A 27,493-nucleotide genomic window follows, 5' to 3' on the forward strand; every position below is an offset into this window, starting at 1 on the left:
CCTCAAAATGAAGGAAAACCGTGTTTATTACGGCGATACTTTTTTCTTCTTCGCTGGCTTAAAAACATCGGGTCTTCCAGCTCCGGACCAAACTGCTTGAGATATAGTCATCATGTTAATAGCAGCGTTAATGTCTCTCTGCCATAGCTTTAGACATTGCTTGCAGTGAAGAACGCCGGTACCCTTGAATCCAGGAGTATCAACAATTTGCATATCATCATAGAAACAGAGGCTGCATGTTTTAGAGGTTTTAAATTCATCGATTGTGACAACAATCAATTGACCTTCAGCTTCACGTTTCTTCAGAGTTGCAAAGAGTTTACCGACAACACCACATCTTTGCCCTTTCAATTTGACTACATCTTTTCCAAACATTCCAGCACCAAACACAATCAGTGGTACCCTTCTAGGGAATCCTGAGTACTTATCAGCCTTCCACTTCTTGTCACTTCTAAAAATTATCAATCAGTGCATAAGCCAAACGATGAACATGTAATTCCATTGAAACTCACTTTGTTGGCTGCTGTTGGTTGGCATTCTTTCCTTTCTTCTTCTTCTTCCGCTGTCTTTTCCTCTTCCTTGCCTTGCTTCTCTTCTTGTGATTGTACTTGGCCGTTCCATGAGTCAACATGTTGGCCATAGTTTCGGGTGCTCTTTGCCTTCCTTGGTACAATGAAAACCGGTCCTTTGCAGTTTCGGGTCCATAAAAATCCAAGAGAGCGTCCAGGTTATTGAGTGTATAGGCAGTGTATAGCTCATATATTTCCAAACGAGAGGTTTTTGGCGAGGGTATCTGACTTTCTATGAGATCTATGCCTGTGACAGCCTTCTTTCTGTTTAACTTGGCACTGTATTGGGTCGACCCTGTCATATGATAGTATTCAGATGTAGTGCATCTTCGCACTTGTCTGTTATATTCAAGGCCAATAGCAGCAGTAAAAACAGACTTTCTTCCGGGATCCAGGGTAATAGGTAAATAAGTATTGTCAACTTCATCCAGAGAGAAATCATCAAGAGTGAGGTCAAATTTTTGGAACAAGGCACCATGGCCAGATTGTTGTCTTTTATAAAAAAGAAAATCAACTGAAAACCCATCCGTTCTGACAATATTACCAAAGAGCTCTTTGTTATCACCATTCGGTGTTAGTTCAGAGATACTACAAGTGCCCAAGAAGTTAAAGCTCATACATTATACTCGACTGTATACCGTATTAACTGTATGCTTACCTTTTGTACCGGAGTTTCTTGAAATCAAAGACATGGAAAAACAGCTCTAATTGGCTTTGGTAATTGCGGGGTAAAGAACGTTTCACAAAAGAAGACAGAGCGTTCACGCTCAAGGTAATGAACCTCCATTGAACGGAAACCTTTGGCAGTAAGGATAGCAATTTTGGAAGAGGACGTCGTCGTACGTCAAATGGTTTATGATCATCGTGTTCGCTCTCAAATTCTGCGTTCAAAGATAACAAAAAGAGTACGAAAGACCCAGGATCAGCGGATAATGTCTTCATGTTCACTTTCTTCCCCAGCTTCTTCTTCCAAGGTTCACAGAAGGTTTGGATCTTTGCTTTTATATCTTTGGTAAGGTAGTCATCAGTTGGCCATTTAGGTTTTCCTTGGCATATCTCTTGATAGCAGAAATCACTTGTGACCTTTTTGACAAGCTTCCAAGGCATACACTACGCAAGATGAGAGCTTTTTTTAAAATTCATGTAAGACCCCAAGTAATATTGAGTTGCAACTTACCACAAATGCCGTTTGTATTTTATATATCAAAAAATAGAGAAGTTTCTCCTCAAAATTTTCCACTATACTGTTCGTATAGGAAGTAGCAATTTCGGTGCATGCTTCTGTAATGGCTTGACTAAGTCCAGGAAAGAGCTTGACAGGGAAGACAATCTTAGGGTAAGTCGTTTTAAAAGAATCAAACGAGCTCAGTAATTGTTGTGATATCAGCCTACTATTTGTTGGTCTTTGTCCATTCACTAGCTGTATCATAGAGTACCAGAAATTTTGTGTAAAGATACATTTAATACACTTTGGCTCAGCAAGAGTGGCATTTTCCAAGACGTAATAATTCACAAAGAGCTTGGCTCTAAGAATCAAGTTGCGGATAATAGAGCAAGCTTCAACAACTTTTGACTTGAATGTGTTGCGATAGTCACCAAAAACACAGTTATCAAGAGGCAGCCTTCTTGTAAACGCCTTGTAATTACTTCCCAAATGATGTTGAAAGACCTCTGCCTTTGATAATACATGTTGAGGACACAGAGGAGAACGCACCGATTTATGTCCTGGTTGCTTGCATTTGGTACAACATGCATTGTCTTCATCTGGGTCTTCATTATTCTCTTTCCTTGCTTTCTTCTTTTCCTTCCTGATTTCAAAGTTCTGTTTGCGTTTTGTGCCTTTCGAACCAACTATAGGTACAATGAAGTCGCTTACTAATGATGAATTTACCAACTTTTAAAGCCACATGAGGTGCTTACCTTGATCTGCAGTTTCCGGCTCATATAATTCACATTTAAAGTATTGTTTGGTGTAGTGACCCCCTTTACCGCAATCAATACACGTTACATCTAACAGTACACGATGATTAATCTATACATATATATATGATTAGGTAGATAGGCTTTCAAAAGGCAAGTTACCATTAACAGCACTTGATTTTTTCTTTTCAAAAATTTGCTTTTTCTTTTCATAAATTATTGTTTTGAACATGGGTCATAGTATGTATCTTAAAAACGTGAAATAAAAGTGAAAGAGACAACATTTGACTCTAAGAGAGCAATATATTTTATAGTGCTTATCTTTGAAAGTCACCCATGAACGCATACAAAAACATTGACAACAGATAATATAACCATCCCGTTCCGCTATGGTATCTGTTATACTATGGCCCTCAGCCCTATCAATTGGTTTGATGTCAATCAGTTCAAAGTTGACCTTTTTTGGAACTCAGGCACCGACGAATATCGTTGGTCTCGGAACACATCGTCATTTAATAGAAAAGTTGTCAAGCTTTTTGTGTAATTTGGCCTATTGCAAGATAACGTCAATAAGACCATTATTGGCGACTTTCTTACTAATAGAGACTCATTTCTTGGGTTCGATTGTATGTCATCCTTAATGCTGCTTGAATATCACTGAATAATGAGTATCCAAATATCCAAAATATTATGGACTTTTCTAAAAATATTTTTTAATAAATCTAAAATTAAAATGTATATTGTCCATTAAAAATTGTAAATCGTCTAAAATATAAGGTAAAATACGCTTATTACCTAACGCATAGAAGCCGTCGGTTCTGAAGAACCTGCAGCGCCATTTTCGTTGCGGCGACTGCTTAAAGTATTTCGGGACGGCCATTGATATTTCATATGGAATCTGTAATACGAAGCATATTCGTTGTCGCATTCACATTGTATTGCCATACAATACCGCAAGTGTTGCAAGCTTTTGGTACCGTATATCAATGATCCATCAGCCGTCTTTACTTTTATTCACATCCTTACCCAGGCAGCCGTTACAGACCTACAAAAGAGGTATTTGCGAATCGTAGCTTACAATTGTAAACGCACAAAATTTTGACAACAAAATCGAGACTCATTTACTTACCATTCCATCGGGTACTGACAACGATAGATTGTTGTTACAGTAAGGTTAACTATTATTATTGCTTTCTATTAGACAAAACGGGGACATCAGAGATAAGATCAGCGGCTTACTTGTCAGCACTGCTAAATTCTAAAAGTTGAAGGAACGTAAAAAAAAGTAATTCAATAGCCGATGGTAAAAAAGCTGTAGTTCCTTTCCGTGATTCATTTGTCCTCGATTAGATGTACCTTTTCAAGGTACGACAGCTCGTTCCTCATTTTTCATTAAGCTTTCTTTCTTTTTCTTGAAAAAACGTACGTTCCTCTTAATATACTCCTTGTTTAAAAGTGTAGCATATTTCGCAGTATATAGCTTTTATTCATAAAAGAACAAAGGTAAAGAGTGAAAAACAAAGCAGCTTTTATGACCATTATTCCGGAGAGTCAGACGAAAGGAGGCGTCACTATTCAGTCCTCAGCACCTTTGTATTCGCACAGAACCCACGATAAGGATAAGATACCCCATCTACATCAGTCGTCACCACAAGTGAAGCTTAATCTGAATGCAGACTATTTATTGGCTCAACAACAACCGACGGCATATGGTCACGTAGATAATAAAGAAAACATTAACTACAGCAATCACCTTCACCACGATGAGACTTATGCCCACGATGACCATCACGAACACCATGACCACCATGGCCACCGTGGCCACCATGACCATGCCAACCATTATGACCATCTTGGCCATGAACATAACCACAATCATCAGAAACACAGCCACGATCACCATGAACATAAACATGCTCACCCAATGCATGACCACAAACATACGTATACACCCGTTTTTACAAAGCCCTTACCGTCTTGGTCGACTATCTTCTCAAACCTGATTCCTGTTCAAAAAACAATATTCACGTGGTTCTTAATCCATTTTTCAATTGGTGCTTGGTTATATTGCTTAGGAATGAGTCGAGAAAGTTTATGTAAGTTAAAATTACAACTCTGATAACTTTGAACAACCGAGATAACCCCTCTTAAAATCCACATACATTACTTGTTTACAGCCCTTATTGGGTTCGGCTATCTTATGTTTTTTGATGCATTGGGTGTTCTGAACTGCTTTGTGTCCAGCATTTTGAGGACGAATTCAAATTTCGGTATCTCCAACACAAAGAGACCTTATGGAGCACACCGATACGAAATTGTTTTTGCATTGGGAACAACTATCTATTTATTATTCGCTACAATGCATAACACCAAAGAGTCCTTAGAGCATTTCTTATTGCAAGATCATCATGCCGGTGAAGCGCATGAAGGTGAACAGTAAGTAACAGCAAAGATAGAGAGAGATTATTAGTGTGTACTTTCTAAAGCAAGCAATTCTTTCATACCTAGACATCATTCCTCTTCTGGCCTTACTCCACAAATGTTTTTCGCTATGGGAGCAGGTATTGCTGCGACTTGTCTATCGAGTATTGCGTTAAAAAACCACGAAAATTTCGTCCGCTGTAAGCTCATACTTTGATCGGTTTTAACGATGCACACACAATCTCATTGTAGCTTTTATTGACTGTAGACCTGCGACGAAGACCTATGACAGTTCATGGATTTGCTTACAATGTCATTAATCGCGCTAGAGGCAATCCTATCCACGTTTTATTGTCAAACACCTATTCCTTTTCTATTGCGTCTTGTGGTGCTACGATTTTAATTATGTATCTGTTTGGCTTTGCGACACCTCTTATGGATAAGTCGGTTGCTTTAATGGAATCAGTCGTTATGTTCTACTTAGGATATCCAACAGCAAAAGCCTTAGCCAAGGTACTATTACAAACAGCCCCTGGAAGTGTACAAAGTGGAGTAGATAACAGGCTTAGAGAGGTAGGAAATGATGCTGTCCAAATGACTAGTAAAAAAAAAAAAAAAAAGAAAAAAAGAATGCTTACATCTTCATTTTTGGCCATAGTTATCTCAAGAGCCTAATATCATTCAAGCTAATAGAGTTCATTTCTGGCAAACAACCTATGGAAAATGTGTCGGAACAGTAGAAGTACATGTCAAACCAGAAGCAGACGAACAATCCATACTACAAGTTGTATATCAAAAATTAGAAGGACTAACCACGAGTGAAGAAGGTCAAAATGAGCTTACTGTTAGCATCGTTAAACAATAAATCAGAGATATAGTGAACACGAATAAACTCCTGAATTCTGAACAGTCAGGGAAGTACACAAATAAGTGATCCCAAGAAATCCTCATTTTGGGTTCCCCCATTGCATATTGAGCTTTAAAAAGAACTGAACTCCTGAAGAGCCCAATAAGGAAAATGCCTCTTTTATTTTATTTTTTTTTGGTTGCTTTAAATGATTTGCTTTTGTTGCCTTGATTCTCTTATATCTTTCTTTTTGAGGGACCCTCAATTAAAGCCCAACAAACTAAAATGACAGAACCTGATCTCAAGCTTAATCTACCCAATTGGTTAGGCTATATCATGACGATAACAGGTGTCACCGGATTTGCAGGCGTCATTTTGTTATATGCTTGTCAATGTAAACTTATCTATCCTGCAAACTATCCAGAAGGCTCTCGGGAAGAAGTAAACTGTTTTTAAAATCTCAGTCAATAGAAAGGAGTTACTTACACATACTGAATGCCTTATCATTTTTTTCGGATTCACAAAGGTAGCCGTACCAAGTGATTATGGCATGAACTATATTGAAGAGACATTAAGAACAAGAGATGGCGTTCATCTCAAAAGTTATATAATACTTCAACCCAATGAGGATGAGGCAAAGAGACGACCGACCATTCTTTATTTTCATGTAAAATGGTTTTTATAGTGCGAAACCGCTGTCTTGGCGTAGATAAATCAAAAGGTTGCTGAATGTACTTTTTCTTGTCTACTTCTAATAGGCTAATGCAGGCAATATGGTAACAAAAACGATGAAAGAATGATCATAAAAAACCAAACTAAGTCAGCTTGTGTCAATTAGGGCCATCGTTTACCTATTGCTAAGCAGTTTTATAACCGTTACAAATGTAATGTAGTCATGCTATCTTACAGAGGTTACGGTAAAAGTGACGGTAGCCCCAATGAAAAAGGCTTGAAAATCGACTCACAGGTAGATGAAGAGCTTGTTTGATACGAGAGAAAAAAACAAAAGTTGTTTATATGGAATGTATATTTTGATAGACTATGTTGGATTATGTTAGAGAGCATCCTATTCTAAGAACCACCCCTTTAGTCGCTTATGGCCAATCTATAGGCGGTGCCGTAGCTATTGACCTTGTTTCACGCAATGAAGATTCATTCAGCGGTTTAATGCTAGAAAACACATTTCTTAGTATGCCTAAAGTGATACCCCATGTGATGCCATTTCTAAAATATGCCACCTTTTTATGCCATCAACATTGGTACAGTGAAAAAGCAATCAAGAACATTGTTAATACGCCGATTTTATTCTTAGCAGGCGCTAAAGATGAACTGGTGCCGCCTAGCCATATGTTGAGGTTGAAAGAATTGAGCGAGACACGTGCAGGCAAAGTTTGGGCATCATTTCCTAACGGGATGCACAATAATACCTGTATGCAACCTGGGTATTTTACAGCTATACAGAATTATTTGTCAACACATATATTGAAGGAAGAGCTAGGAGAACGCTCCGGTACAGGCTATCCCACAACTCAACAAGTTGAGCCTAAAGAAACAGAAGATGAAGCAACTGTAGAAGCAGGTTATGTTGATGGGCAAATAGTGGGTGAAGATAAAGAGAATAATCAATCTTACCAATTAGTGTCAGGCCTTGCTGATGAGAAAGGGCAAACACATAACTTTACAGTGAAAGAAGTTTATTTGGACAAAGACGATTAAAAAGTAACATTAGTCTATTGGCCGGGGAATTTTTGCATGAAAAAAAAAAAAGTAATAAACTTTTTAATTTAGCTACGCTCTGATCTACAGAGTTCTGAGTCTTTTCTTCAATTATTTGCATATGTATAGTTTTTTGAAAAAGAGAGAATATGGACTTATAGCACCCTTACAGCTGAAACGAGCAGAAATCACGAAACGCGCATATAACCTGGAATTAAGTAAAACAAAAGAGTTGGCACTTTTTCAAAGAGGTGACTAGTTGAGATTGAACTTTGGTATTGAATGACATGGCCAGAGATGCTAACAATTGACGTATCGTTGTAATTGTGAATAACAGGTGGTGTCAGTGCACTTCAAGTTGATTGTACTGAGCAGAAATAGTAAGCACCTAGAATGAAAATGAATGATCGACATATGTAAAGTGACTTACCGGTCGTTTTTGTGCTTTGATTGTGACATATGTAAGTCTTCTGACAGGCGGTGGCGATGGCAAAGTCCATGTCTTTGATCTCGACTTTCAAAACCGTGAAAATAAACGAAATGAACCCATTGGAAGTTGCGAACGGTACATATGTCAACAATACTCAAATGAAATGTGATATATACTCTTCCCCTTCTCGTATTGACAGTTCAGGCAAAAACTATGCATTTTTTTTCATTAGAGGGGATCGACATAAATATGCTGTTACCTCAGTGTCATGGTATCCTTTTGATACAGGAATCTTCATCACATCTAGCCACGATACAACCATAAAAGTTTGGGATACCAATACAATGAAGCCTGAATATGAGTTTGCTTTGGAATCAAGAGTTAATTGTCAGGCAATATCACCTATAGCTTCGCATTGTTTGGTAGCTAGTAAAGTCTAATTGTCAGTACCGTACAACTGCAGAATATGTTATTCACTTTCAATTTATAAAGGTGCGGCAGCTGAACCGAGGGTCAGGTTGTGCGACTTAAATAATGGCGCCTTTACGCATACCTTAACCGGTCATTCTGGCTCTGTGTTATCCTGTACATGGTCCACGACGCAAGAATTTATTCTATATTCTGGAGGGTGAGTTGGTCCTACTTTTTGATAACTTAGTATAGCTGATGTATTCATATTGTTATATTTTTTTGGTTTGCAATTATGGCAAATAGAGATGATCGAACAATTCGTGTTTGGGATATCCGAAGAGCAGCATCGTGTTTAATGTCACTCGATCAGGACAATGCAGGTAAGATGGATACATCAACTTGATATTCAACAAATAAAATATAATATTTTCAAGGAGCCCCTACTCAAATTATCTCGCTAAATAATCCATTGCAGTGGATCGAGACCCTTTATCTGATACCAATTTCGCACATGGCAGAGGAGTCAACGGCTTAGTGATGACAAAAGATGGCCAATTTCTGGTGTCACTTGGGTTAGATGAAAAGATCCGATTATGGGACACAGCTACAGGGCATAACACTTTTGTCAATTACGGGACAGCATTCCGCAATCGTTATTACTTTTACTTAACTGCGGCTATATCAGATCAGGACGTATGGCCTCCGCTGTTGTATATACCAAGTGATGATCGACAAGTGCTTCTATACAAACTATTAGATGGCCAGTTGGTAAGAAGGTTGAAGGGTGCTTATGGCAGAGTAACATCGGTAGCTACTAGGCATGCATTTCAAGAAATCTATAGTGGTTCCAACGCCAATGACATTTTAATCTGGGAGCCATCGTTAGAGGGCACGAAAATATTGGACGAATTCGAGGAAGTAAAGTATAGTCATTCTTATAATAAAAAACGTAGCCTTTTTTTAAGGTTTCTAATTGTTATTCATATAACTGTTTTTAGGATGACTTAGATGCATGGAGTGCAAGCGATGAGGAAGCGGAAGCATGAACTGTACATATATTCAGATACCACACATTTATGAAAACTTACGTATACTGCGACCTGACGGCAGTTTTTACCCGACTATTGATAAACATACAACCTCATCTATGTCTTTATTAATCCCATTCTTCAGCAAAGTGTTGGAAAGACTGGATGTAGCATATGGTCTTCGTGCCTACCAAAAGCGTATAAAAAGCGACGCCCTTTCTTTCCGAAGAACTTACTCTTTGTGTAACAGTAATACCAACACAAACAGTTTTACAGTAAAGCAGACAAAGCCCAATTTCAAAGCTCTTTTCAAAAAAAAAAAAAAAAAAAAAAAAAAAAAAGCATAATGGCATGACCTATATATAGCTTGTTACAACATCCTTTCTTACATTTATCTTTCTTTTTTCATCCACCTCACATCTTCTGTTCAGTATTCTGATTTTTAACAGTTATCTATTTGACCAACGAGTAAAAAATGGGTTGTTGCATGTCTCACTCCTTTTTTGAAAAGGTAATAATATACTTCATTTAGCAAACTAGCAAATTTTTTGATAGCTAACAATTGTATATCAACTATAATTTACAGGAAACCGTCTACGAAGTTACTTTAGACTCGAATGGTGTCGCTCAACGTGTTCCTAAAGGACAAGGAACACATTATATTCATATCTCTCCTAACAATGAAACACACCTTGAAGAAAAGGTATAATCCACTGATTATATTTTAACAACACTTAGCCACAAAGTCAAAAATCGTATTAATAGTATCTTCAATACTTGATCTTCCAGCGCCATTCCGATATGATCCAACCGAATATTGACAATGATAATTATAATAGCAAAAGCAGCAGATGGCCAACATTATCAATACCTCAATTCTACAATAAGCACAGTGTCAATCCTCTTCAAGAAGGCGATCAAAAGAACGACACAACACGACAAAAGCCAGAAATGAAAGAACAGCAAGTAAGGTATTAGCTACGGTGCTCTTAATTTGATGTTTGCAAACAACAGTGACCACGGCGAAAAAAGGAAAAAAAAAGAAAAAAATAAAAAACACAACGCCAAACACGCTTCCTCAGCTGCGAAAAAGAAAAAGCTGGCGAGCCTATAGCTTTTTTTTTTTGTTAAAATCATCTCGAAACATAATCATGTAGTAACATTCTTAAATTTTATCTTATCCTATATTATTCTATTCTTCTATCTATTTAATATCATCACTATTCCTATTATACGTCACTTTAGATTTAACACTCTGCTGTTTGTGCTTGCTCGTTCATTTTATTCAATACCATATAACATAAAGTCATTTCCTCCTGTATGCACATGGCTGCACTGAAAGTTGTGTTTCATCAATGTACCTGCTTTCCATGGTAAAGAGAGTTGAACTACTGGTAGACTCTTACACCGCTCTATCAAAGCTTGTAATCTTTTTATCATTCGACCGGCAAAGAGTTGAGTGGTAATTCTGAAAGTGAGTGGCGAAACATTCAGTTTCTTAATTTTAAGGTTGCGAAAACGTCCCATTTGCTAGTAGGCTTTATCTTGGATGACAGAATAGATTTTTTGTGGACCTGATCACAATTCCATCATTGTCATGTTGTTCAAACACCAAGAAAAAACAAACAAGTTTCTTTTTTCTAGTGTCACAAGACCTCAACAACTTTGACACTATGTAAACCAAGGAAACATATCCAAGCAGAATTATTGATATATTTGTTTATCTTCAAAGCTCTTATCAGTATACAATGCTAACACAACTGCTGATGAAGATGTATCTACTTATCCACGCCTCTTTGTTATTGACATCGTTATTCATTTGCTGATTCAATAGTATGATATACGATTAAATTCAGTTGTTTCAAGAAAGTTGCACAATATCTCCAGGAATTATTGAAAAACATATCAATAGATTAGGGCTGTTTCGTTTAGCTCATCAGTGTTGAAAATTGCAAAAATTAGGGCTTAGGCACATGATGTAGCTGAATTTTTCTTTTCTATCCTAAGCGGGTCGAAGCAGAATAGTTCGCATAAAGTCATTTGTTGTGTGCAGCGGTATGTCTTGTGATATAAGAGCAAAGATGAATGGGAAATGAGCTTCTTACAGATACGTGGTTAGGAACAACTCGAAAAGGGAAGCGGACGGAGATGTTCGCATGCAAAAACTTCTCATTACAACAGCAGTTTCTCTATTTTATTAATTGCTACCTCAGTTAATATTCTAACAGCATTTATCTTTAATCAATTACCGGAACAGATGTTAAGGAAGTATAAAAACTTAGCATACGGTTGTCGTATTGAAAACCATAGGCCGATGACCGAAGGTGAAAGGGCTTCACAACATATCCGCATAAGAGCCTGGGACGTACCGTGTAACTCCGGACAATACTACCTTGCAAACTGGTTTTCACATTGCCCTTTCATACTTAGTGGATCGGTATTAAATTTGGATGGATCTAATGTGTACGCATGTCAACAACAACTTGAAAGGAGAGCTCCAAAGAAAATCTCTGTAGTTTACTTCCTAGGCCACATTATTCGAAAGATTGGCGGTCGCTACAGAATAACAAAAAATGGAAAGGTAGGAAATGAAGTCCTGACCATCTATTGGATCATGCATTTATTTCCATTGACGTACAAACTATAAGCGCCGTCAGGACAGAGCAAACCGTTGCTAGAAATGTTAAGGCCACAGCTGGCAGTAGCAAAGCTTACTTCTAAGAGGAAGGAGATGCAGTTCAAATAACTGACGCCTTCCTAGTCTATGTGGTCATTCAGTCTCATTGGGAGACAGATTTGTCTTCTGAGAGCTCACCACTGTCATTGAAGGGCCGTTTGTATTGGACAGAGTCGTCTTCACTATAGCTAAATAATCTTGATAAAAGTATTCAAACACTAAGTAATACAAAATTGACGAACCGATGCTTGTGACACTCAGCACCATCATGGGAAAACCTAGGATAAGTAGAAGCAGAGAGGAACTTGAGCCATCATTCAAGTAACTGCAATGGCAGTTTTCCGGGGGGGGGTTTCTTCTAAAAGAATTCTTCAGATTAGTGATGAAGAAGGTGAGGCCACATTGCTTATGCCATGCTTGTTGTATATATAATGTATATTTTCTCGGTATCTCAGTTTCAGGAAACTGCATCAAAATATGACACACACAATATTATAGAACGATACCACGTTGATATATTTGTCGACGCTAGTGAATAAAATTGAAATCAAATTTAAAACCCTTATCATAGGGGGCTCTTCCCTTGCCAAAAGATGTTCATTCCAGTATAAGCAGAGTTATCACTAGTAGCTATGTGTAGCAACTGTGTCATCAATTTGTAAAATAACCCATAAAGCAACATTATCAATTATGTACCATTTGACAAAAGTCACACTCGCTTCCAGAGGTTATACACCAGGGAATATTGTATTACTTGTATCCTTGAAATACTGTTAACTTCGGTCATTATGAAAAGAGCTGTCTGCCCGTTGAAATTGTGATTACCTGAATCCGGAACAGAAGCGTTGGGCCGTTACAGTACTTTCTCGTACCACTAACCAGATACAGCTCGATAACTTGCAAACTATATACTATGTTTACGTGGCTGCTCAAAATATCGATAGATAAATAAGCTGTTACTGAGCGAGATAGACGATATCAATTAACTGTTAATTGAAGCCCAGCGTACAATATTGGGTTGTAGCCTCAACATGAGACCCTGAAAAAAAACTATTCTGTTAGAATAGCAAGTACTGAATTTACACTACAATCAATTTGAAATCGTTGCTTTCTAAGCATTCTGTATTTTGATTGTGGCATGTTTAAAATTCTCGTCTACTTTCTGAGCAATGTAGAGTCTAGATATTGGGTGCAGCATATAATACAGCATTGAATCTAATAGATCCTTTTTTTTTTTTTTAATTACACTCCGCATTTATTCTTACGAAGGATTGCTACTTTTGTATTGACATCTTTCTTTAGTGAAATTTACATAGTGCTACGTTGATTGCTGAAATTACTCGAAAACGATCAAAAGCAGCTGTAAAGGGCCATCAGTCGGTAAAATAGCAATAATTCATGGCGCCTCATTGCAGCTATACAGACCATGCGACAATTTTGGGAAAGCCTTTTATAGTCATTGTAGATATAAATTATTTTTGGATCAGAGAACATATTTTTATTTTCTTTTAACCATAAAATAAAAGTAGTTGATAATAATAGAGAAAGGAGAATAAGAGCTGTACTAAATAAAGTTATGCTAAGTAAAGGAGAGTGGTAGGATATCTACAATTTTTATATGATTTGAAAGTTGCGCTTTCTTTTTATCAATGATAAAGCTGCTGTGGTGGGTGACCTCCCTAGATAGTCAAAAAGGAAGAACAAAGAAATCAGAAAAAGGGGTCCAGGGCAGACAGACAAAACACACACAGACTTATTACTCCACATGCATCCAGACACTCAAAAATTTCACGCATTCACACACACATTATATGCCGAGCCATCATCTCAAATTGGAAATACAAGCACGGAATCATATCTTTTTTTTTCCTGTGCAACTTTTTGTGTGTGTGTGTATGTGTTTGGGTGTATTATAGCGTGTAGGTGTGCACGGTGTAATACTTTAACTTTTTCCTTTTGAATATAGGCATTCAAAAAAGAAAGAAAAGAAAAAAACTTACCATAGAAGGAGATGTAGTCGAACCTACAACTGTTGAAGGAAGGTAACTATTTTCATCATCATTACTGTCATTATTCGTGATTTGCTGCTGTTGTTGATGTTGCTGTTGATCTTCTTCTTCGAAGGAATTTAAACAGGATTGAATCAAATTTTTGCCCTCTGGTTTAGTCACTAATGGTTGTAATTTAGGCGTAGTAAATGTATAGACAAGTCCGGTTTCAGACACCACTAACAATAAGACTTGCGTTCCTGTAAGTGTACTTAGCTCGTAAGCCTAATATCATGCATGAATGTAACGAGTCAATATGTATACAGATGTATGTTATGTGTGCGTGGCATAGAAAAGAATTATACCTTCTTCATGATACCAGCTTTTCTTTTTGAAAAGGTTATATGTCTTCTTGTCTTGTCTTCTATAAATTCAATCTTTATCTTACGACGACCGGATCTTTTAGAGGGACTGTTTGCATTATTGCTATTCAATTCTTCGTCATCTGGATCCTCTTCGTCTTCTATTCCTGCAGTTGCTGTCATATCATGTGTTTGGCCGATATCCTGCTGTTGTTGTTGCTGTTGTAGGCTGTTGCTATTGTTACTATTTGTCGTAGTGGCAGTAGTAGTAGTGTTCAATAATGAAGCAGGCGGTTGATATTGTCTTGGTTGAAGCGGTTGAGTGCTATAAGATTGTAATCGAGTAGATTGCATTAAATACTGTTGCTGTTGCTGCTGGTGTTGCTGCTGGTGTTGTTGTTGGTTATAATAGGATTGCATTGATAAAAAAGGTAAGTATTAGAATATCGTTCCAATGAGATAAACTTTATATGAATACTTGATTTGGGAAAGAAGGGAACAGAAATATATATAGAACAAAGAAAGCAGCGATTAAGCAAAAAGGAAAAAGGGGAAAGGGAATAGAGTCTTTTGTCTTTTTTTTTTTTTTTTTTTTTTTTTTTTTTTTTGACCGCAAAGATAATCCCTCCCCATCCTTTCTCCCTTCGAATCATATAGCAACTTTCATTATGCATTTAACTCATCTAAGAATTGCATGACTCTATAAACTTATATGGTTGTACAATAAAAGAATTATTATCCAATAAAACAGTGAAGATTTCATTATCTCCTTAAAATAGGATGGATAGTATAATAGAATAAACTAGAAACTAGAATGTGCACTATCTAACTTCAACCTTTTCTGCTGGTTAGCTTGATGTGCGAGCCATTGTTGCTGCTGACCTGTTGCGAGAGAGAAAGGCGCGGTAACAGTAGTAGCGTTGGTAATAGCATTGATGGCAGTAGGTATGCTAGATTTGGACAATTCTGATGTCGCAGAGGAAGCGGTCGACGCGTTTGATGCTTGGGGTATTATAGTAGTGGCAGTAACAGCAGCATTTTGTAGTACAGTTAAGTCATCGGCGGTAGCACTGGTAGCAGAATTATCTATAGGTGTAATTATTGGCGTTGTTGTTGCTGAGGTATCTAGAGATACATCACTATTACCCATAATAGGAATAGAATAAAGCACTGTGGATAGTAACGCTTGAGCAGCAGAAGCAGCAGCAATAGTATTAGCATCTCTGCTTGAAGATGTTGCTGTTAAGTTGATAACCTCATCATTATTGCTTACACTTGCTTCTGTCTTGCTGTTATTGTCAACTTCATCAAGAAGTTGTAATTGCTGATGATGATAAGCATTGCCAAGTGAATAATTCTGCTGGAGCAAATGCAATTGCTGTTGATGCTGTCTTCTAACCACTAAATGCGCACAATATCTTTCTAACAAGGTACCCAATGAACCTTGATTGAAAGGTTTTGGCAAAACATCTGTCATACCGCTCATAAAGTATTGTTGAATATCTTGCTCGGTAATGTTGGACGTCATTGAGATGATTGGCGTCCAAGTATCGTACTGACGAATATTGCGCGTTGCTGATATCCCGTCAAGTCTAGGCATCATGATGTCCATGAGTACGAGATCATATTTTCCAACACCTAATTTACGAACAGCCTCCATGCCGTCAACAGCGACATCGATGGTGCAACCAGCAATCTGGAGTAAACGGGTAGAAAGACGACGAAACAGAGAATCATCGTCAACAAGTAAAACACGAGGTGGGACTGACCATCCCACATGCAAACGTTTTCGTTTGCGACTAATGCTACTGGTGTTGTTATTAGAAGGTAACGACGTTGACGCAGTTGAAACAGAAGCAGATTTCATAGCGTTGATAACGGGTATAGCTGCATCATTAGACACAGTCGAAGTCGGAGTGATAGCAGTGCCTTTAATGGCTGCTTTGGTAATGGTTTTATGTACAGAGGCAGTGCCTTTTATATCATTATGACACTTATCAATGGTGACAGGTTTCATTTGTGAATGCTGTTGCTGATACCTGTGATGGTCTGATTTCACTGTCATGGGCGCTGGATGGACAAATTTGGAATTGTTTGCATTAATCAACTCGCTGTTTGGCAAAATAGTTGTTGCGTTTGATGAAACAGTAGGAACATCAGTGGAATTAACAGCAATTGCAGCACTGTTGGTGGGATCAAGTATTGAATTATCAGGGGAGATATAACTATTTTTAGATGCTAATGGTAACTGTTGTTGGTGATGCTTTCTATGGAGAGGATAGTGTTGTTGCTTTTGTCGTTTATTCGGAAATTCAATTGTTGTCCTTGAAGACACTATACTAGCAAAACGCTCTAATTGTTTTTCGCAAGCAGACGATAGATTTTGATAGCTCAGAAGAATTGCTTCCACTTTTTCATATACATTTGAATTTTGAGAATCGTTGTTGTGATTAGCCTCCTTGAAATATTCAAGAATATCTTCCATCAGCCTATCTTGATGTCGCATATCATTTTCCGAAGACTTGATAGTCCCCAAAATAACACTGTACTTTTCATTAAAGACATCCAATTTGGAAGTTATCTTCTTTTGAGATTTGTCAAGTTCGATGATTTCTTTTTGTAGGCTTTTGGTAAGCTTCTTTATTTCTTCTAGCGACGAAGTAAGTGCAGAATAAGACGATGCTGCTGCTGCTTTGGAGGAAGCTGAAGAAAACAAGCTTCCCGGTTTTCCTGTTGGTTTTCTCTAATGGAAGATGAAGATTGAAACAATGGTATTGAGCTTTAACGTCTTTTGTATTCAGTCTCTAATGATAAATACCTTAATTCCTTCCAATAACTCTCTTCGATTATATTTGAAATTGGGGTGTTGGAATTCCCAAGCCTACCATTAAACACCCATGGCTTCAACGTAAGTCTAATTGGATAATACAATAAATGAAAAAGGGCACCTTTGACTCCGTACCTGTTCTCCGTAAATACGCTGGGCTTCATCAGGCAACTTCAACTTATGAAAATCATACTTGTTCAACTGACGTACAAAGCTCTGGAAATTGGAATGCTTAAAATGTTTTGGTAATATGTGACGAGCGAACTCATTGGTATCTTTGACAACAAATGTATCTCCATTAACGCCCCAGGAAAAAACGTCTGGATAAGAGTTCTCTTCAAGCATACTAAGTGAGTCATTTCAACAATGGTGACATAAGAATCTCAACAAAAAAGCTGATCGCTGAAAAACAATAAAATAAAAGAAAAAGCACATAGACCACAATAATACCTACCCAAACAGTTTCTTTACAAATTCAGGTATGTTGTTCGAATTCATTGTCATTTTCGTGAGATTACTGCTATTGTTTGGTCTGTTATCCTCGAAAAAATCAGAAGAAGAAGATGAAGAAGAAGTTGTGCCAAGCATAGTTATCGCTCCAACACACAGCTTATTACTTTTTTTTAATGAAAACTATAAAGGTAAAACCAGAAAAAGGAAATTGAAATTGAGATCCATTTCATTGCATTTGTGTGAAGGAAAAGAATCTAGAACCAAAATTACGTAAGCAATCCCTTCTATCATAGAAAAAAATCTAGTTGTGTCTGAAAAACTTCATGCCCATCCAATTCCACAAAACCCAATAGATCCAAACAATAGCCGTGATGGGAATTAGCAAACAATAATAATCATCATATTTGATCCAATCTAAAATCTTTAGGAAGCTATTAGGTCAGTATTATGAAAAGGCCATCCCTCTCATTCATAGCTCTACCTTTATATGGGTATCTGGCATATATTTACTTGCGACAATAGAATAAAGTGTCGATGTAAACATAATGAATGTAGCGATCAAGAGCATGTAACCATACAAATACGTTGTATCGGGTATTGTTTTTGGTAAATGAACAGTCATTCTTCTTGCAAGAGTCGAGTTTGTGTTGCGTACATGAGGATGATGGTAGTACTGCTGATGTGGCAAATAGTTGCTACTGGAAACTGTGAAAGTACTTCCACCGTTGCTATAACTATTGATGCTATTGCAGACATTTTCATTATTGCCTAATGCACGCGGAATGAGTATCGATTTTGAAGAGCGTCTGCGGTATTGTGCGTGCATTCAGAAATTAACGTAAACCATTGAGTTTTTAAGTCGGGTGGAAGAGATCTAAATTATCTCGAGGAACAGAAACAAGTTATTTTTATTTCTTATTTTGTGGGAGATAATCTCTTGACAAGTCAATATGCGACAAATGGGTGTTTGTAATCTTGATTCTCTTATTTCTTGTTTTCGTTTTCTTCGGTTTCGAGTCTGAGGTAACTTTCTGTTCAAACACTTCCATCGTCTTCAATCCTGCTTGCTCAAGTGCTTTTGGTAGATCGGTTTCATCAGGAATCTTGATTTCCGTCCACATCTTTTTGAATTCCGGATCCATGTGCGTATTATATTGACGATCATTGCAAAACAAGACACGTGGGTTACCATCTTTGTTTCGAACCACCAAAATCTGTCCTTCAGTCGCTAATTCTTCGACTGCACTACTTAGTTTCGAATATGAATCCTTTAAATCTTTATAATCCATGCCTCCTTCATTTCTCTTCTGAAGCAATAATTCCAATAGGTCTTCTTTGCTCTTAATTTGATATGTAGGCTATCGAATACACATCCATGTAGTGAGTTATACGAGCTTGAACGGAAATCATATGGAGAAATTTGATAGGGCACTTTACTTTATACTCAAAGGTTTGATTGATTGGATCATATTCGATCTTTTCAGTGTGCGTTAACTTATGCCATATATCAGGTATTTTACTGATGTCTACTTTCGTGCGCGATGTAATACTAACGACTGACTGTGGCGTATCACTATCCTGCAATCATGTCAGTTTGATATAATTCCAAGTGAAAATCACATTGGCAGTTAAGCAACGCTCATCTGCTTGTCTCCTTACTTTTAAGAACTGTATGACCGTATAAAGTTGGCTCATCGCATGGGTACCAGTGCCAGTATTGGCAGGCTGTGAATAAACTATGTTGATCATGAAAAGCTTTTTGTTAGATCCTGCTCCTGAATCCTTACTGAGCAGACTGTTTGGCGAGAAAGTATGTACCGGTTGGCCTCTTTCTTTTTTTAGATCCTGTAACAGATTCAAAAGCTGCTTTGGTATTCATTGCAATCCCAGCCGATGTTGAGCTAGCTGCATTTTCTTTTGGAGCAGAAGCTTGCCCTGCACGTTTAACATGAATCTCAGTACTAGCTTTAGCTCCTTTCTTGAATTTAGCAAGCTGATCACCGAGGGAAGACATTTTTTTTCTTTCTTATGAGCGATCTATTTTGGACTGTAGTAGTGTCGTGATAGTTTTAAAGAGAAAAGAAAGAAGCGATCAAATGATTCGTCTATTTTTTCTTTTTTTAGAGCAGCAAAGCTCAAATGGATCATTCTTTTTAAAAGTTGGCTCTTTTTTTCTTTTCGCAGACTATTGTTGATCGTTTTATAAAAGAATTCTTCTGTTCGTAGCGTTTTGCGTTTGATATATCCCTATAGAATAGAAATTGTGTAGACTGTCCATTTACTAAGGCTCAAATTTAAATTTATATCATTCTTGGAATTTTTGAAAAGTTGAGACAACTTTTAAACACATTTCCTCTCTTTTCTCTTCTACAAGGAATATATTTTTATGACATCGGTGGGCTTCAATGTTTTATGGCTATTATGTGTCGTCCTATTACTCGTAGCATTCTACCTTGCTATTCGGAGGCGAAGGTTAGCTGCGAGACAAGAAGGTAAGAAATGAAAAACTCTCTTTGGAAACAATTCCATATGTATATTGATCCTTCATAATATAGCTGCAGAGGCAGCAGCAGCAGCAGCAGCAATGCAGCACAGCTTAGCTAGAATCACTTCCAATTCTTTAAATACCCATCGTCATCAAATAGTCATCCATATACCATCTTACAACAATGCTGCCGACAGACCACCAGCTTTCGATGATGACCTACTACCACCACCTCCTCCTTCGTATCAAGATTTCCGTAAGGACATACCTGTTGATGCAGTGGCGTCTTTCCCGCAACTGAATCAGCCTCCGCCACCACCATCGCCAATAGTAGCTTCTTCAGGAATACAAGAGCCTCTGCCACAACCGCTGCAGCAACAACATCAACGAGAACGATAAGAATATATACATAGTAATTATACGGTACTATCATACTTACAAGCACACATAGTGAAACTGCTTAATAGTCATTGTTGTGTGTTTTTGTTATCTTTTATTTATTCTGATGTTTGTTTACAAAAAAATAATGTAAAGTCCTTTTATATAATTATTCAATCAGCTATCACAATTGAGTCATCGTCATCATCATCAGCCTCTTCATCATCATCTACTATTGTTTCAATATCATTCGTGTCGACCGAATCGATGTCATCAACATCACTTTTATCTTCTTCATTAATAATGGCTGGTGTAGTTTGTGTCGATCGATTACCATGCGTCCTTCTAATGTGGTTCTTCTTTGTCATAGCTGCAGGCTCTGTTTGTCCAATTAACGCATCTAAAAGAATTTTTCGTTCTGTCTTCAATCTTTCTAACTTCTTCTGTACTACTTCATATTCATCTTGAAGCATTGAATTTTCTCTCAATAAATAAGCTAATTGCGCTTTAGCCAGTCGATATTGGATATACTCTGAGTCTTTCTTAGAAGTGAGTAGTTTATTGTTGCTACTGCTACTACTCGAAGATTTGTTTTTATTCTTCAAGGATTTGGGTATAGTGTTGAACGATGATGACGCAGTAATAGTATTAGAAGTAGAGGTTGAGAGGGACGTCGATAATGGTGCTTTTTGCTTACTATTGTTTTTACGTAATTGTTGAAAATCTTCATCTTCTGTTTCCTCATCGTCGTGAACAATGCCTTCTTTTCCTCTGACTTTTTCTTCATCTTCTAGCAAAGGAGGCGTTACATCTGAAGCTGGATGAGTCGCAACATACTTGTCATTTTGAGGCATTGTAGTACTAGTACTTAATGCCTTATGAGTAGCATTGGTTTTCGTATTGAGCAATTTCTGTTTCTTCGGCGTACTTTTGTTCGCCAAGTGGTTTTCGGCTGTGACAGAAGGCTGTCTCTTTACAGGGGACTGTTTCACTGCTGCTTTTGATACTGGCGGTGAGACAGCCATATTCATTGGCATAATTTGTGGTGTTGACTTATTATTGAGATCGACTTCAGTAAAAATGGTGCCTGGAGGAGGTACAGTAGGTACAGTAGGTGCTGTACCTGCCGCTTTACTATTCTCTATTACAACTATTTCACCATGATCTGCTTTTTTATGTCTCGTCAGAGCATCTTGCCTACCAAATCTATATTTATAGTCATAAAGATGAATTACTATTTAGAAACAAAGGCGCGCTTTTTCAAACCCCTCTATGTCCTTTTAGAAGTTTTACTACAGCACTTACGATTGGCCACAAGTAGTACACTCAAACGGTTTTTCACCTGTATGAATTCTTAAATGCATCATTAATGAAAACCGATTATGGCATTTCACACCTTGCCTCAAACAATTGTTCCAATCACATTGATAGCCGCCTTTTTTCCATCCTACATGATCTTCTGATAAATGCGTGGCAAGTGAAGAAGGGTCAGGAAAAACTCGCGTACAATCACCCCACCGGCAAGCGAGCGAAGTATCGTTCCCTCGCTCTACTTGATCGTTATAAATTTGAGGATACACTTTTGACTGCGATGGTGGTTGAGAAATAGGTGGAATGAGTGCAGAGTTTGAAAGCTGTTGTACAGGCAGTGTTGAAGAACTGGTTGCTTGTGTCGAGGCTGGTATAAACTGTTGTTGAAGGGGAAGAGGCTGCTCTTTGTGAATCTGCGGTATAGACACTGGCTGTGGTATATTTTGTTGATGGTGTGAGGATAACAGATTACTCTTTGATGGTGTATTTAGCATCGAAACAGATGATGTTGGTGAAAATGGTTGTAGTGTTGAGGTATTATGTTGTTGTTGTTGTGTTTGTACCTGAGAAGTACGCGGTGCACTTTGCAAAATGGTTGATATAGGTTTTAATTCAGTTGAGAAAGGATCAGTCATTTTGTTATTCGTTTTTACAAGATGTATTGAATACTAGTTGAAACTAAAAAGATAACAACTGGGTAAAAAAAGGAAAAACCCTCTCCACTGCTGTCCTACAGAACCGAATTTCTGCTGCTGCCAAAGCCAACAGTCACTTACAGCTAAAGTAGTGTTGCAAATTTGTACAGTATAAGCGCACCCTTTTGCAAATTCTACTTTTTCAGCTGATTTAATCCCCGTACCACAGCCGTCGGACTGTTGAACTTTTTCACGTTGAGACATGTCAAAAAAAAAAAAGTTATAATTTACATCAACGATAAATCGAAAGATTTCTCTTGTTAATTCTTCACAAAAACCGATCTGTGCAGACAATAATGGAGGCAAAATTGGATCGAATTAGGAAACAAGCCAGCTCGAAGTTGGAGAATCAGAAATTAGTATGTTAGCTCTGTTAGATTTGCCTTGTTATTGGAGATCGCAAACAAATGTCTCACCGTGCGCTCTTTCTCCTTGATCTATAGTATGCACAAACTTTGATCGCTGTTGAAGAAGTAAACTAAAACACAGTATATCATTCACAAACAGTACACTAACATGTTTGCTATGAATAGACTATCAAAGAGCAGAATGAGCAGCTCAATGCTACTGCATATTTCGGTGCTATGGTACACATATGATTTGTTTATCTTTCTCATAAGGAGCAATTACAGTTGTAGCTAACCTTTTGCTTTCTTCTATTCACATAGATGACCACCTTACAATCATCTAAAGGCTCTGCTGAATTGGTAGGTGCCTTGCTCTACTTGTTGGATGAAATTTTTCCCTAGTATGTTATGAATGCTTGTGTATTCTTAATTCCAGATAAGCTTTCTAATATTATTGTTTTTCTTATAGTCTTCCTCATAGTGTGCTTCGTTCCAAATTCGCAGAGATTATTGGTGTTATAGAACCTACTTACGAAGAGCATAAGGATGAACAACCTATTGTACGATCTATCATTGGCTGTCTTCAAGAATTATTAGCTGCTCAAGACGGACCAAATTGGTCAATGCCTCTAACAAAGAAGGCTTATCAGCAATTACTCATTTTGAGTGCCAATGCTTCACCAAAGGTTAGTGATATTTGGTGATAAATATGTCTTATAAGTATAGCATTGCATTTAACTCTAATGGAATCTTCAACTCTTCGTTTTATTTAGGCCCGTAAAAGAGCCCAAGATGCTATTCGCAGCATTCTATCACGTCCTCCTCCGCCAGTGGCTGTACACCCTGCTGCCGACATGACTGCCGACTTTATCTTGAGGGTTTTGCATGAAGCTTCAAAGTCGAATCAACACGCTGCTCAACAAATGCTTGCTTTATTGCAGATGATCGTTCCATATTGGCCATCTCACAAATTTTATACTCTATGTCAATCCTTACTTCAATTACCAAAGTTCAATAATATCTTCCTCACCAAAGCTTCCTTTGATGTATTTGAGGCGCTTTTCGACGCACAGGAAACAGATATGGATAATGACAAGTTCGTTGGTTTATTGCTTGTAAATTGATTGTAGACAATATTTGGTTGTAAAGCATGAAGAGGTCTTACTAATTATTACTTTTGTAGGCTATTTGTGAATTGAAACCAGCTGCTGTGGATGAGCGTCTGTTACCGCCATGGTTATTGATCGTTGCAAAGGCTTTTCCAGCTTACGCAAAGTATGTCTTTTTTTTTTTTTTTTTTTTTTTCTTTAACTGATACATAAAAAGTTAAAGTATCAGGGGGCTTATTGACAAATATCATCTTTTATAGGATGAGCCCTGCTCAGTGTGCCAACGATATCTCTACGGTTTTTAAATTGATCTTTAACGACTTTCAGCAAGAAAGTGGATGTTATCGTCAGCTGGCAAGCTGTCTCAGCACATTGACAGAATATTGTATTACTGATGATCTCATCGAACAAGCCAGCACGGGTGAAACAAACAGTCTGACAGAAATGATTGAATTATTAGAAAATGGTCTCGGTGTTCATTATCAGCCTGCTTGGATCCACGTGATGACTGTTCAACAAGCTATGTTCAACAAACTGAATCATTATGCAGCACCTCTCATGAATGGTTGTTTAGCTTTATTGGGCGAACTTCGTCTTTCACCTTCTGAAGCGTACAAAGAACAGCTGGATAAGACTTTGGGTATGGCCATTTCGACCATGGGGCCTGAATATTTCTTGCAAGTCTTGCCTCTCAACTTGGAGAACAATTCGCAAAATCAAGTAGGACGTGCTTTCTTACTTCCCTTATTGAAGACCTACACCACGAATACCACCCTCAGCTATTTTGTCAATGTTTTAATTCCTTTGGGCGACAGACTCGCTCAGAAGGCCGAGGCAGCAGCAGCTCGTGAATTGGAAATGCAAGCGAAAGTCTACGAGACGTTGGTCAATCAAATTTGGAGCCTTGCTCCCGGTTTTTGTGATTTACCGACTGATTTGACACGCGCTTTTAATGATCAAGTAGCAGAACGTTTCAGTTCTTTGCTTTATACTCAACCTGATTTACGACCTACAATTGCTCAAGCTTTACAATTGTTGATTGAAAAGAACCAAGCTCTCATCAAATCATCAGCAGACGATGTCCACTTAATGCGTGCCTATGGCCTGACCCGAGCTCAAGCGCAACAAAATTTGGAGTTTATGAGTAAATTTGCGGTCAATTATCTTGCCGTCTTCTTCAATGTATTCAGCCAAATTGCCCCTATGTTCCGTGGTTTTATGGCCGATGTTATCAAAACTTATCTTACTATTACACCTGCTGCTGATATCAACGCTACGTTCAAGAAAGTCCTTACTATGCTTTCTCAAGCATTGGAAACAAAAGAAACAGCCTCCAATGACCCTACGGAGCCTGCTCCTATGTCCCATACCATGCTGGACTTGGCCATTATTATGATCCCCTTTTTAGATGCTGAATCCGCAGAATTACTCTATAACGGTACGACACAGCAATTATTGAATCAAGAAGAAGATGCCACCTTGCAAAAGAAGGGTTACAAAGTCCTTAATCACCTCTTCGCTTGTCCACACGGACGGCAAGTGGCTATGAATCACATGGATGCTTTGCTCGCTCATTTGCTTGAGGCTACGGCTGCTTGTACGATTTCCGCCAAAAAGGATCGTATCAAAACAATCAACGCAGTGGTCGCTCTTTTACCCAAGAGTGACCTTCATTTCATCCCTGCGGTTCTTTCTGAAGTGGTGATCGCGTCCAAGGACAACAATGAAAAGACGCGTATGGTTGCTTTTGATACACTCGTAGCTATGGGTGAGAAGATGAAAGAAGGAGGTATTGTGAAGACAAGCAAATTAGACGGATTTGATCCCTCTACTCCTGATGCCGAAGCGTCCATCAACGAATACTTTACCATGGTCACGGCAGGTTTGGCTGGTACCACCGCCCACATGATCAGCGCTACGGTGGGTGTCCTTTCTCGTATCTTTTTTGAATTCAGAGACGACATTCCTGATGAATTGGCATCTGAACTCCTCCAAACCATCAATATGTTGGCTGCGTCCAACAACCGTGAAATTGTCAAGGCAGCTATTGGATACGTCAAAGTCTGCATTGTCACTTTGGATATCAGCCTGTTGCAGCCTCAAGTGGGCGAGATTGTCCGATCTCTGATTGAATGCCAGCACCAACACAGAAGCCATTTTAAGGTGAAGGTACGACATTTATTTGAACGCTTGATTCGTCGTTTTGGTTATGATGCAGTGGCAGAATTCGTGCCAGAGGAAGATAAAAAGTTGGTCGTTAATATCCAGAAACGTCGTCTGAGAGCAAAGAGAAAGAAGAATGCTGCTGCGGCTGGTCAAGAAGAGAGTGATGTGGAAGAGGAAGATGAATTATCCGCTCGTGCTGCCGCTAAGAAGGGTGCTTTCCAGGATGCCTATGAAGAAGTACTGTATGGTTCAGATAGTGATATTGATGAGGACGATTCAGACGAAGAGGGTGCTGCCGAAGGAGATAAAACGTCCAACTTAGTGAAAGCTGCCGCTAAGGCACTTAACGAGCGAAAGACTGCAAAGACAAAGAAATTGAAGGCTGCAACAAATGCTTTCATTCGTGAAGATGACGAAGAAGGGCCACTTGATTTCTTGGATCGTTCTGCTTTAGGCCGTATCTCTTCATCAAAACCTGCTCAACGTAAAGCCAAAAAGAACAATAAAGAAGCCTTTGCTAAGGGCGATGATGGTCGTCTCATCATTAACGAACCAACAACACAAAAAGGTGGTGACGAAGAGGTCGCTGAAGCCGAAGAAGATTATTACATGCAACATGTTACCAATCCTGATGGTTTTGTGCGTGATAAGAGAAACAGAATCAAGTTTAAGAAGGGTAAAGATGCTACTGAAAACGCTATGGAATTGGATGATGACGAAGATCAATCCTCGAAGAAGCAAAAAAGGCCAAAGAAACAGTTTGAGAAGATTGGTAAAGAATTCCGATCGAAGGTAAATCAATTTTTGCATGTTGTCTTAATGATCTAAAAGAAAAAGTGCCTTACACTTATTTTTTGTTTTTTCTGTTTAAAAAAACTTGTAGAAAGCAGGCGGTGATGTTAAGCGTAAGGGCCAAGCTGATCCTTACAGCTATATACCTTTGAATAAGGTTATTAAGAAGAAGGGTAGACGTGATCAAAGACTCACTTTCACAGGACGTGTCAAGAAATAAGAATGGAACCTTTTCCAATAAAAAAAACCCCCCGTAAAATAAACATTACAATTGCTGTTTTCATAAATCTCATCGTTTTCTAAACTATAATGACAATCTACCTTTTTGCTATGGCCTTATTATTCGTTTACTTGCTAATAGACAATGCTCCTATCCGCAATTCGTCAACTCATAAAATAGTTTGAAATACGCAACGGTTTGTGATGCATTTCTTGTGGTATTATTTGAGGACTATGGTCCAGAATTTAGGGACGTGCTACTTATGCAGCACATGTGACCCAATCATTCAATCGCCACAACCATCACTGCCATCCCCTTCTCTAATTCACACTCTTACTGGC

The 27,493-nt window shown here is 38.2% G+C and overlaps 17 protein-coding genes across 17 annotated transcripts; 7 read left to right on the forward strand and 10 right to left on the reverse strand.

Moving 5' to 3' along the window:
- Window positions 1-105: 105 nt before the first annotated feature.
- BDF20DRAFT_870706 (uncharacterized protein) lies at window positions 106-413 on the reverse strand (the record flags this gene model as incomplete). The annotated part of the gene is made up of 1 exon (XM_053081065.1): window positions 106-413. A coding segment is annotated over exon 1 (226 nt), but the record flags the coding sequence as incomplete, so codon positions are not given.
- Window positions 414-662: 249 nt separating this feature from the next.
- On the reverse strand, window positions 663-1,250 carry BDF20DRAFT_870711 (uncharacterized protein; the record flags this gene model as incomplete). The annotated part of the gene is made up of 1 exon (XM_053081066.1): window positions 663-1,250. A coding segment is annotated over exon 1 (349 nt), but the record flags the coding sequence as incomplete, so codon positions are not given.
- Window positions 1,224-2,196, reverse strand: BDF20DRAFT_819134 (uncharacterized protein; the record flags this gene model as incomplete). Its single annotated transcript, XM_053077433.1, has 2 exons — window positions 1,224-1,679; window positions 1,747-2,196. Coding segments are annotated over 2 exons (906 nt in total), but the record flags the coding sequence as incomplete, so codon positions are not given.
- A 166-nt stretch (window positions 2,197-2,362) lies between these two features.
- On the reverse strand, window positions 2,363-2,732 carry BDF20DRAFT_870725 (uncharacterized protein; the record flags this gene model as incomplete). The annotated part of the gene is made up of 2 exons (XM_053081067.1): window positions 2,652-2,732; window positions 2,363-2,579 (listed from the first exon to the last, which is right to left on the reverse strand). Coding segments are annotated over exons 1-2 (174 nt in total), but the record flags the coding sequence as incomplete, so codon positions are not given.
- Window positions 2,719-2,910, reverse strand: BDF20DRAFT_870728 (uncharacterized protein; the record flags this gene model as incomplete). The annotated part of the gene is made up of 1 exon (XM_053081068.1): window positions 2,719-2,910. A coding segment is annotated over one exon (156 nt), but the record flags the coding sequence as incomplete, so codon positions are not given.
- Window positions 2,879-3,758, forward strand: BDF20DRAFT_835622 (uncharacterized protein; the record flags this gene model as incomplete). Its single annotated transcript, XM_053078859.1, has 3 exons — window positions 2,879-3,115; window positions 3,296-3,545; window positions 3,691-3,758. The coding sequence occupies 3 exons, from the start codon at window positions 2,879-2,881 to the stop codon at window positions 3,756-3,758; spliced, it is 555 nt and encodes a 184-aa protein (XP_052936576.1).
- A 102-nt stretch (window positions 3,759-3,860) lies between these two features.
- BDF20DRAFT_870732 (cation efflux family-domain-containing protein) lies at window positions 3,861-5,888 on the forward strand. Its single transcript, XM_053081069.1, has 5 exons — window positions 3,861-4,585; window positions 4,667-4,925; window positions 4,998-5,110; window positions 5,179-5,483; window positions 5,569-5,888. Exons 1-5 carry the CDS (start codon window positions 4,021-4,023, stop codon window positions 5,773-5,775), a joined length of 1,449 nt encoding a protein of 482 aa, XP_052936577.1. The 5' UTR covers window positions 3,861-4,020; the 3' UTR covers window positions 5,776-5,888.
- Window positions 5,889-6,042: 154 nt separating this feature from the next.
- On the forward strand, window positions 6,043-7,473 carry BDF20DRAFT_913173 (Alpha/Beta hydrolase protein; the record flags this gene model as incomplete). The annotated part of the gene is made up of 5 exons (XM_053084035.1): window positions 6,043-6,198; window positions 6,284-6,424; window positions 6,516-6,533; window positions 6,596-6,724; window positions 6,796-7,473. The coding sequence occupies 5 exons, from the start codon at window positions 6,043-6,045 to the stop codon at window positions 7,471-7,473; spliced, it is 1,122 nt and encodes a 373-aa protein (XP_052936578.1).
- A 121-nt stretch (window positions 7,474-7,594) lies between these two features.
- BDF20DRAFT_913174 (excision repair cross-complementing rodent repair deficiency, complementation group 8-like protein) lies at window positions 7,595-9,360 on the forward strand (the record flags this gene model as incomplete). The annotated part of the gene is made up of 8 exons (XM_053084036.1): window positions 7,595-7,724; window positions 7,811-7,853; window positions 7,940-8,038; window positions 8,136-8,332; window positions 8,396-8,531; window positions 8,618-8,694; window positions 8,790-9,232; window positions 9,313-9,360. The coding sequence occupies 8 exons, from the start codon at window positions 7,595-7,597 to the stop codon at window positions 9,358-9,360; spliced, it is 1,173 nt and encodes a 390-aa protein (XP_052936579.1).
- Window positions 9,361-9,817: 457 nt separating this feature from the next.
- On the forward strand, window positions 9,818-10,051 carry BDF20DRAFT_819422 (uncharacterized protein; the record flags this gene model as incomplete). Its single annotated transcript, XM_053077457.1, has 2 exons — window positions 9,818-9,853; window positions 9,929-10,051. The coding sequence occupies 2 exons, from the start codon at window positions 9,818-9,820 to the stop codon at window positions 10,049-10,051; spliced, it is 159 nt and encodes a 52-aa protein (XP_052936580.1).
- Window positions 10,052-13,989: 3,938 nt separating this feature from the next.
- BDF20DRAFT_819058 (uncharacterized protein) lies at window positions 13,990-14,552 on the reverse strand (the record flags this gene model as incomplete). Its single annotated transcript, XM_053077425.1, has 2 exons — window positions 13,990-14,292; window positions 14,373-14,552. 2 exons carry the CDS (start codon window positions 14,550-14,552, stop codon window positions 13,990-13,992), a joined length of 483 nt encoding a protein of 160 aa, XP_052936581.1.
- A 619-nt stretch (window positions 14,553-15,171) lies between these two features.
- Window positions 15,172-17,784, reverse strand: BDF20DRAFT_913177 (uncharacterized protein; the record flags this gene model as incomplete). The annotated part of the gene is made up of 4 exons (XM_053084037.1): window positions 15,172-17,112; window positions 17,188-17,250; window positions 17,332-17,542; window positions 17,651-17,784. The coding sequence occupies 4 exons, from the start codon at window positions 17,782-17,784 to the stop codon at window positions 15,172-15,174; spliced, it is 2,349 nt and encodes a 782-aa protein (XP_052936582.1).
- Window positions 17,785-17,950: 166 nt separating this feature from the next.
- BDF20DRAFT_819084 (phosphatidylinositol N-acetylglucosaminyltransferase subunit Y) lies at window positions 17,951-18,271 on the reverse strand (the record flags this gene model as incomplete). The annotated part of the gene is made up of 2 exons (XM_053077427.1): window positions 17,951-18,070; window positions 18,131-18,271. The coding sequence occupies 2 exons, from the start codon at window positions 18,269-18,271 to the stop codon at window positions 17,951-17,953; spliced, it is 261 nt and encodes an 86-aa protein (XP_052936583.1).
- A 22-nt stretch (window positions 18,272-18,293) lies between these two features.
- Window positions 18,294-19,735, reverse strand: BDF20DRAFT_522615 (uncharacterized protein). Its single transcript, XM_053075657.1, has 3 exons — window positions 19,309-19,735; window positions 19,087-19,227; window positions 18,294-19,007 (listed from the first exon to the last, which is right to left on the reverse strand). The coding sequence occupies exons 1-3, from the start codon at window positions 19,396-19,398 to the stop codon at window positions 18,558-18,560; spliced, it is 681 nt and encodes a 226-aa protein (XP_052936584.1). The 5' UTR covers window positions 19,399-19,735; the 3' UTR covers window positions 18,294-18,557.
- A 300-nt stretch (window positions 19,736-20,035) lies between these two features.
- Window positions 20,036-20,533, forward strand: BDF20DRAFT_913180 (uncharacterized protein; the record flags this gene model as incomplete). The annotated part of the gene is made up of 2 exons (XM_053084038.1): window positions 20,036-20,141; window positions 20,205-20,533. The coding sequence occupies 2 exons, from the start codon at window positions 20,036-20,038 to the stop codon at window positions 20,531-20,533; spliced, it is 435 nt and encodes a 144-aa protein (XP_052936585.1).
- Window positions 20,534-20,685: 152 nt separating this feature from the next.
- Window positions 20,686-22,458, reverse strand: BDF20DRAFT_835630 (uncharacterized protein; the record flags this gene model as incomplete). The annotated part of the gene is made up of 2 exons (XM_053078860.1): window positions 20,686-21,718; window positions 21,818-22,458. 2 exons carry the CDS (start codon window positions 22,456-22,458, stop codon window positions 20,686-20,688), a joined length of 1,674 nt encoding a protein of 557 aa, XP_052936586.1.
- Window positions 22,459-22,897: 439 nt separating this feature from the next.
- BDF20DRAFT_522819 (NUC173 domain-containing protein) lies at window positions 22,898-27,254 on the forward strand. The gene is made up of 8 exons (XM_053075658.1): window positions 22,898-22,960; window positions 23,052-23,105; window positions 23,187-23,266; window positions 23,335-23,551; window positions 23,639-23,980; window positions 24,049-24,140; window positions 24,235-26,932; window positions 27,024-27,254. The coding sequence occupies exons 2-8, from the start codon at window positions 23,103-23,105 to the stop codon at window positions 27,150-27,152; spliced, it is 3,561 nt and encodes a 1,186-aa protein (XP_052936587.1). The 5' UTR covers window positions 22,898-22,960; window positions 23,052-23,102; the 3' UTR covers window positions 27,153-27,254.
- Window positions 27,255-27,493: the final 239 nt, after the last annotated feature.

This window comes from Mycotypha africana, assembly GCF_025528875.1.
Source record: "Mycotypha africana strain NRRL 2978 chromosome Unknown BDF20scaffold_5, whole genome shotgun sequence".
Taxonomy (NCBI): domain Eukaryota; kingdom Fungi; phylum Mucoromycota; class Mucoromycetes; order Mucorales; family Mycotyphaceae; genus Mycotypha; species Mycotypha africana.